The sequence below is a fragment of the Acomys russatus genome, chromosome 23 (genome assembly GCF_903995435.1).
Source record: "Acomys russatus chromosome 23, mAcoRus1.1, whole genome shotgun sequence".
Taxonomy (NCBI): Eukaryota; Metazoa; Chordata; class Mammalia; order Rodentia; family Muridae; genus Acomys; species Acomys russatus.
In genome coordinates, this window is record NC_067159.1 from 40,197,906 (window position 1) to 40,207,360 (window position 9,455).

General features: G+C 44.2%; 1 protein-coding gene across 4 annotated transcripts in view; it reads right to left on the reverse strand.

The window, feature by feature from the left end:
- The window catches only part of Rap1gds1 (Rap1 GTPase-GDP dissociation stimulator 1), a 138,423-nt gene extending 129,747 nt beyond the window's left edge, over window positions 1-8,676 (reverse strand). For all 4 annotated transcript variants that reach the window (XM_051165984.1, XM_051165983.1, XM_051165982.1 and 1 more), the window contains exon 1: window positions 8,512-8,676. In XM_051165984.1, the coding sequence (XP_051021941.1) occupies window positions 8,512-8,515 (4 nt within the window). In that variant the 5' untranslated portion in view covers window positions 8,516-8,676. The remainder of the gene's footprint in view (window positions 1-8,511) is intronic.
- Between the last annotated feature and the right edge of the window lie 779 nt (window positions 8,677-9,455).

The following is a 9,455-nucleotide window of genomic DNA, read 5'->3' on the forward strand; positions in this document are numbered from 1 at the left end:
TTGGTGTGTCCAGCCTTAGCGGAGGATCCTCCACTCAATACTAATCCGTTTTGTCATGTAGGACCAACAAAGCTTCATCTTTGGACTATTTAAGAAGTCAACATTTCATTTTGATCAACATGTCAATCACGACGTTTATAGACCCCAATTTATATTTTTTAACATTAGGATGGTGCAAAAAAATATATATAGGGAATAAACCATACTTTGAATTTTGATCTGTTCCTATACCCATGAACATGAGTAAGTACAGCACTTATGCTCAGGCGGATGGCTCTTAAACTAAACAAAAGGCGGTTCTTGGTTTACTGAGTTACTGCTGTATTATGTACGGAAGTTAGACTATAAATATTAATATTATACTTTCTACTTACAATACAGTTACTTTCAGCAAACAATATAATCTAACTGTAACTTCAGAACCAACCAAATTCAAATATCACTCTTTTAAGAAATTTAAAGTGTTATGTAGATTATTTTGCCACTGAGTGGTCGGCAAATCATTGTACTGTACACTAACAAACACTGTAGCTACACTAGAAAAATACAGTATACGTCTATATCACCAGACTAAGCCTTTATGAATTCCCAACTCACAAGATTGCAATCAACAAAGAAATGAGGAAACAACTAACAAAATATATTGTCACAGCAGAATTTCTTCGGGAAAATAAAGACACGCCGGGCGTGGTGGCGCACGCCTTTAATCCCAGCACTCGGGAAGCAGAGGCAGGCGGATCGCTGTGAGTTCGAGGCCAGTCTGGTCTACAAAGTGAGTCCAGGATGGCCAAGGCTACACAGAGAAACCCTGTCTCGAAAAACCAAAAAAAGAAAAAAGAAAAGAAAAGAAAAGAAAAGACACAAACCAAGTACCATATTTTTCGGACCATAAGACGCACTTTTCTCCCCCCCAAAAAACGGGGTGGGGGGGAATTATGGTATGCCTTATGGTCCAATTACTATTTTTATTGCTTTTCTTGTTTAACTGCCCTAAAAACTGGGTGTGTCTTATGGTCCAAAATATACAGTAAATTTCTAAATGGCACCGTTCTTACTCAGGTTAGAAAGATTACTTACCCATGGTGAGTTAATTATATTTGACTACAACGCAGCCAAATCTCAAGAAGCTTATTTAAGAATAAATAGCCTTTTAAGGTCTGGGTAGGTGCTGTATGGCAGCTTTTACCCTAGACATAACAAGATTTCATCTTGCAGTTTTTGCCCTGGTAGCTATGGTAACTACAGCATAATGATACAGTGATGGCCAGGTCTATGGTACTAATAATGGTACTAGAGCTGCTGGGACTCCCCAGAGAGTGGATTAAGCCAGAGTCGGAGACCCTCACCTGAGATTAACCACCCAGCCCCCAACTGCCAGTGGTCTTGGGAGATGCCAAGAGTATACAGGAATTGGAAGCTTAACTGAAAGTAGGGCTCCAAGTTGCAGCTTCCATGTTGTGGCCATCAAGATAGGGTTGGACTTGGGAGTGAAGGGCGGCCGGGGGAGGAGCGGCGTTGAGCTTCCATAAGCAAGCCCTCAACCTGAAAGCACTGGCCTCACCAGTTAGACTTTGGTTAAGCCATACTTTGGTCTGCCCTGGATGTCCACTTGGGCGTGGTTAGATGTTCTTTTGTGCCTCCCAAGAAAAATTGGTGCAACAGGAAGCAGTTTCTTGGCAAAGTGCTTGCTCTGCAAGACTGAGGACCAAATAAGTTTGCTCAGCAGCACCCAGTATGGCAGCAGAGCATTGGGGTGGGGGTAGGGGGCTGGGGAGCTTTTAATACTGTCAACAGGCAGCAGGAAGAACAGCAGAGTGCAGCCAGGCTAAACCAAAGGATTTGGGGAGATTGTCCCTTGCTTGTAAGGTACCTGTTATCAGCTGTTGGCTTTTGGTTTTGTTTTTCAAGAAGTCAATTCCAAACCACTTAAAAATTTAGCTCTATAAAGCTGTACATCGAACAATGACAGGAACAAGTATTTCCAAAGTTCAGAAAATACAGATCCTATATAACCTAAAGTGGAATCAAAAGCATATGAGGACACAAACAGGCTAATTTAAATAATTTATATATAAACTGTTTTAAAGCCATGCAATGTTTGAAATTTGCTGTTCTTTATTAACAGGTTTTTAGGGAGAAAGCATTTAATCCACCCTTTACATCCTTGGACTGCGCCACCAGTAGAAAAGTTCATTTGTGCTGAGATTTCACCACCCCACTGTGTGCTCTGTCCATCCTCATCAAAGCAGAAACTGAAAACTCTCCACTTGCCTTACCACATGGACACATACTAGGTTAGCATTTGTAGAGTCATAGTTAACTAAAACAAAAAAAGTCAAGGCACATGAGATGCTCTGAACAAATAAATGCTCACTACAGACAGCGAAGAAAGGAGGAAAACAGCCGCTCCCAAGCCCATGGCTTTGAAAATTAGATTTCCCTGAAGATTTAATGTTTCCTAGTGCACCTCACCTTAAAGTCTATGTAAAGCTTCTAAGAGACATGTATGCTACGGTACCGTTATCTGGAAAACATAACATGCTCACATCAGAAGGAGCAACTGTGCATTTCCAATGTGGTCAGCTGTTAAGATCGCCATGAATACACAAAACTCAACAGAGATTATTTTTCAAGCTCAAACTATAGTTGCAGCTTTTCACAAGCTCACCAGAGGCTCCCACTGAGTTTTCAACTGAAAGGAGTTACTCTGAACCCAAACTGGAAAATATCCAGAGAACACAGGATAATTCTCTAAATGCCTCCTAGCAAAGAAATAGGCTCATTAAGAACATACGGAGAGAACAGAGCCCTTGTGGAACCCTCAACACACCCAAAATAAGAGAGAGAATGACCTGTACCTGGCAATACCTAAGTGAAAAACTTTGAAGACAAAATCATAGAATTCCATTTGAGCTCTGCACTAACTCATGACGGTCTGCAATCAAGTCTGATAATGCAGTAAATTAGAACCATAATTAAGTGTAACATAGACCCTCAGAACAATTCAATCGCTTCACTTTATACGATACAAACTGTGTTCAATCAGGGTTACTGTGTTTTGAATCCAACCCAAAGATTGCACTTGCTTCTTTTCTTTCATCCTATGTTTCTTGTTTCTTGTTCAATACTCTTGATTTTTCCTTCTGGCCTAAAAGTCTAAAATATTTACCATATGGCCCTTTAGAGAAAAGTCGGCCAGCCTCTGCTGTGTGATGGTGCTGCTATTCCCAAAACAGCCTCACCTGAGACTGTTTGTGCAATGCAAACCTACTGAATCAGAATTGTGAGCTGCCTGAGTTGGTTTTTTAAACAAGCTCTCCAGATGATTGTTATGAAAGCGAAGATTTGAAAGCTACTTTAGAGTCAAGATTTTTAGAACGTTCTATCCTCTTGGATAAATTACTTCTTTGAATCAGTAAAATATGGAGTGTCACCCAATTATTTAACTGTTGAAAAGATTGAATTTTAAATTATATAAAGTGTAGCATAACTGGCAATAGTTGGTAATTACTACGTCAACGGTGTTCTGAAGACTACTGTACTGACTCCTAAGACGTGTTTAGTAGTTTTCAGAAGTCTTGACTTATTAAAACCATTATTGAAAATTAAATGATAGGCACTTAGATAAGACGTGTTAAAATGGGTATTTCTGTTATGCAAAACATCACTACTTTTTTTTTTTACTATATTTTACTATTATTTGTGTCCATGAAATTTTTATTATTTCTATATAGTGAGTATAAAATACAATCACATGAGAAAATCAATAATCCACAAAAAAATTTAATTACGTATCGAATTTAAGCTTGAACTCAAATGAGTTTCAATTAAATTTACAATACATATAGTGATGCCTAATAATCTGATAGATACAAAGTTGTAGCATTTTTGTTGGCTTGTGTGTGCATGCATGTGTGTGTGTGCATGTGTACACCAACAAGTATTTAAGTCATTCTGGAAAGAGAAGGGGGGGGGTGGAATCACCAGAGGGACTCTGGACATTACAAATACAGCTAGTCATAGCTAATAGCCCACTGTAACCATTCTTGTCACATCCTCATCCCTGGCTTAATGCCAGAAATTCTTCAAGTACCAATACTGTATAAATACATACATTGTAGGAATTCTATTCCTCTGTAGTCTGAATACAGACTCTATCTCAGCCCAAGTGAGAAAGAGCTTTGTAGGCTATTTTGAAAAAGCTAGCACACTGATTCAAACATTTAAGTTGCTTTGTTCAGGAGAAATTGCCATTTGAAAACTAAAACACTGTACACAGATAGGAATTAATGTAAGACACCTGAGGTACTGAGTACATTTCAAACCCGAATCCCAAACAGCATAAAAAGTTTTACTCAAAACAGACTTTTTACTCCTCGGGTTTGAATGATTTTGCACTCTACAAATTGACATTAAACCAAAATCTCCAATGACAGATACCATAAAGGTAAAAACCAACAAACAAAACACAAAAACATAAAGAATCTCCTTGACACACAGCAACAAGATATCTGACAGCAGTCCCAGTGAGGATCTGGTAACGACAGTGTAGGCCTCCAACCAGACCCATGACTCGTAGCAATGAACATTTGCAAGTAAACATATGTGGACAAAAGGCTATACTGCATGATACACTACAGCTTCTGTAACAAGATTTTTTTTGTCTGTTTGTTTTATTTTACTGGGAGGAGGAGAGGGATTTTGGTGCATGACATGTAAAAATCATAGGCATTCAATAAAAGTAAAAAAAGAAAGAAAAGAAAATCCAACCTGGATTTTATTACTTATTTGAAAAACAAAACACACACACACACACACACACACACACACACACAACAACAACAACAAAAACCCAACCTCTATACTATCTTAAGACACAGACATGAGAAAAGGGAATGTCAAAGATGTGTGAGGCACTGTTGTGAAATTATCCTCAGGTATGAAATCCACTATGTAAATACATTTAGTGGTTCCCTCAACAAGTGCAAACTCTTCAGCTCAGCACTTAAGACCAACCACTATTTGCTGATTGCTAATACTTTCTCACTTCTGTCACCCACAGTTTCTATAATTTTTCTCTAGCTAATATTGAGTCCAAATTCCCTGTCTATTTTCACTATGTCATCCCTCTATTCTTTTTTTGTTTCTGTTTTTTTGAGACAGGGTTTCTCTGTGTAGCCTTGGCTGTCCTAGACTCACATTGTAGACCAGGCTGGCTTCGAACTCACATCGATCCACCTGCCTCTGCCTCCCAAGTCCTGAGTGCTGAGTGCTGGGACTAAAGGCGTGGTGTGCACCACCACGCCCAGACCGTCATCCTCCTATTCTTAGTCAATGGTTTTTTTGGTTTTTTTTTTTTTTTACCATTTTTTAACCTTTTAGAAGTGCAGCTAAACTTCTAGTTCACACAGTATTTCTCTAAAGCCTCTGCATGCCCAGCATCTTTGTAATATATGCAAAGATACTTTATATCATTTGCAGATTTTTTTCCACATAAAAAGAGATTTTTATATTGTCCTTTGAGACAGTCTAACTTTTCTTTTTAATCCAGCTAGGCAGTCCAGGCTGGCTTCAAACTCCTTAGTCCTCCTGATCCTCCTGCTTCAGCCTTTCCTCCAATGTTACAGATACGTGCCATCACGCCTGCTACTTATACATTTATTTTTAACTATATTTGTGTGGGGTTGTATGGTTCCTAAGATTCTAAGAAACCTGAATTCTGTCTTACTTCTCTCCTCCCCATAATATATACTCTATAGAATTGATTATCTATCAATACTGGAGTCTAACAACGTATACACATAAAGTAATAGCTGTGATCTGCAAGGTTACATTCAAAGTTTTCTTGTTTCCTTATGGAGAAAAATCGTTGCCACAAAAATATCCTTTAAGGGTTCTACCTGGGACGCAAACATACACAAGGCCCTGGGGTTCAATCCCCAGGAACACAGAAACAAAACAGGCTATATCTAAAATAAATAAAACGTACCTTATGTATTTCTTTAAAAGATAGAGTAAAAAGTATGGTATATCTTAGGAGTTATAACTTCAGTGGGTCGGATATAAAATTACCTTCCAAGGTTTCAATGTTTTATTATTTTACGTATCTCCTAATCATACCAAAAAAAAAAAAACTTAATTATTGGAATAACATTATTGAAGGAAACTGCAGAGGGACAGTTGACTTCAAAATCCATATCCCTGAGACAATGTAACCTTTTAAAATGAAAGGCCTTAGAGCTGGATTTGTTCAGGGCCTACATTCTCAAGTTCAAGAGCTCGAAGTAAATGAAAGCACTAAGAATAATTTGACTAAATTTTACTAAACACCTACTCTGTGAAAACTACACAAAAATTAAAACATAAATTTCATCTTCTTGAACTCAAGATTAAATGCACTAAACATACAAATAACTCCATTAGAGATTATATATGTGCAAACAACAACAAAACAGAACAGCAAACTTTGCCGGGCTTGGTGGCGCACACCTTTAATCCCAGCACTCGGGAGGCAGGGGCCAGCCTGGTCTACAAAGAGAGTCCAGGACAGCCAAGATAACACAGAGAAACCCTGTCTTGGAACCTCGCCCCCCACCCCCACCCCTCCTGGCGCCCACCTGCAAAAAAACCCAAACTTCTAACAAGGTACCCCAAGTGCTAAGATAAGAGGAGGGAGCCAAAGAGTTTCTGAGAAGCTTCAAAATAAAATGGGTTTCTGAGCCGGGCGTGGTGGCGCACACCTTTAATCCCAGCACTCGGGAGGCAGAGGCAGGCGGATCGCTGTGAGTTCGAGGCCAGCCTGGTCTACAAAGTGAGTCCAGGACAGCCAGGGCTACACAGAGAAACCCTGTCTCGAAAAACCAAAAAAAAAAAAAAAAAAAATGGGTTTCTGTTTGGCTTCTCAGTTTTTAAAATTTTAATCAAGCAACAGCATTCAAAATTTGCAAGATTATTAAGTGATTTAATCTGTTTGGGTCTTTTTATTCCCTAGTTTGCAACAGACTGGATATTCTCCCACAGAAAAAAAAAATACTGATTCAACATTTTTAGTGTTTAGTTAAAATTTCAGTTTTTGCTAAATTTCACCTTGAAAAACAAATGAGACTTGTTTCTACACCAAACCTGTATTGTAACTTAAATCCTTTGAACACGAAGATTTTAATCTGTAATCTGGGTTATCATTCATTAAAAATGAATAGAGAAAGGGGCTTACAGATACCCTCTTTTTAAAGAAATTTGTTCCAAGTGTCAGTAGTATTCTATTAGAAGGAAAACAAAGTAAAAATAAAATTCAGGGTTATAATTTTTTTCATTCAAACCTTCTCCTCCTCCTCCTTCTCTTCCTCCAACTGTCTTCTTCCTACTAAATAGGCAAAGGTCTGACTCAAAGCTGGGAGCATTTGCTCTTCCGGGAAATTCTATCGCATCATTTCTGGGTTCAGATTCTTCCTTGAGGGTTCTGAATTGCCTGCCGTGGTCTTACTCTAAGCGTTGAGCACGGTATTGACACAGGTGAAAAGACCACACTCATAAATAACTGGCATAGGAGTGGGGAAAGTCCTGGTGGAGGGACGCAGAGGAAGCCAATTTTAAAAGGGGGGAAATTACGAAAGACTGGAGTGGAAGCAAACTGGGCAACGAGTACTGGAAGATGATCTAAGTTGTTACTATCAGAGGAAACTTTTCGCTCTTAATTACCGGAGAAAATGTATCCGGTGCTTTTGCAATTATGAACAGGTAAGCAGCATCTGAAGAAATTTCCAGGTTCAAATATAAACAGTTTTACAAAACATTAGCTTTGAGATATCCATTTTCTTGGGATTAATTATAAATACAATGGAACAAGAATCAGATTATGCAGGTTTAGGCGAGGGGAGCTGGGGCAGAATAACCAGCATGCCAATTCTGTAACAATGTGTTACAGGGAGCAGTTTCCAGTTACAGTAGCCAGACCAGGGAAATCCAGAAAACCGCTGGAGGACCGGGAACAGTGCTCGCCGTAGTCCACCCAACACCAATTCAACAGCTAGCGGCTCCCGCCAGCCTCCTGGTGCCCACGGCCGCGGGCGAGTCATCGCCTCCACCTTGGAAAGGCTGTCCGCTCTCGCGTCCGCCGGGCGATCGCCCTCCCAAACTACTTGCCGGCTGTGCCCGCGCCGGCGCCCGGCAGGCTGGGGAGGAAGTTCCGCCAAGTGGTCGGGCTCGCGGTGGGACCGAGCCTGCAGCACCGCGGCCTCCCAGCCCCCGGGGCCGCCCCGCGCGGCCCGGCGCCGGCAGGAAGCGTGGAGGAGGGGAAACGAGGCGCGGAACCGGCCGTCGACCCCACCCCGTGCGCGACCCCGCCGGCCGGGCTCCCCGCGTGCGCCCGCGGTCCCCCGGGGAGGGCCGCCGCCCGGCATCCCGCGGCCCCGGGGCAAGCCGGCAACTTTGCACAAGAAATGCATTGCCACCCTGCAGCACGCCGAAGAAGGGGGGAAAAAATGTCAGGCGGTAACGGCGGGGAAGACTTACCCATGTTCCTCCCACCGAGAGAGGGACCGGCAGGGCGAGGCGTAAGGGTTCGGGTGCGGGGCGGAGCGGTGGCGTCCTCCCTCTACCTCCGCGTCTCCCGCAGCCAGGGAGGGACCCGCGGGGGGCGGCCGCCGGGGAGGAGCAGCGGCTGCGGCTGCGGGCGGCGCGGCCGCGGCGGGGACGAGCGGCGGGGGGCGGGGCGGGGCGGGGCGGCTGGGCGCAGCCTGCGGCGGGCGCGGCTGCTAGCGAGCTAGCGAGCGTGCGGGCGGGAGGGCGCGGAGGCGCCGAGCCGTCCTGAGAAGCGCCCTCCCGACGCGCGGCCGAGCGCCCCGCCCTCCCCGCCGAGCATGCTCAGTGCGGCCAGCATTGCCTTCTGCTCACCGCCGGCGAGGCTGAGCCTGCTTTGGGGGGTTGGGGTAGGGGTTGGGGTTGGGGGGGCGGGGGATCGGCGGACCCACACGGAGGAGCAGCTTGATGGCTGTCGCCAGAGGGGCGGAGGCCGGGCTCTAGTCGCCTAGCTGCAGGGACAGAGCCCACTAGGAAGGAACCTCAGCCAGGAGCGTAGAGGGCAACGCAGGGGGACGCCCTAGGCGAGCACGTGCGGGGCGGCGGAGCCCAGGGACCGGGATGCCCGCTGGCTTGTCCCCGGGGCACATCAAGCTGTCCTGCCCGGCTTGAGGAAAAGCCAGTGAAGCGAGCAGCGGCCGCAAGGTCACGGCATTTCCTCGGCGAGCGCGAACCTAAAGCCCTTTAATCCGGCAGCCGTCGGGCCGCACCCTCCGGGGTGTGTCCTCCGCTCTCCCGCTGGGCGGGAGAGGAAAGACGCGCTCGGGTTAGAAAATTAAAGTCCAGCTCTGGGCCGGGTTAACCCTGTGGAAGATGAGCCGCCCGGGGACCCGGACGGAGGTGCTCCCATCGCTGGCACCCTCGCCACCGGGCATGCG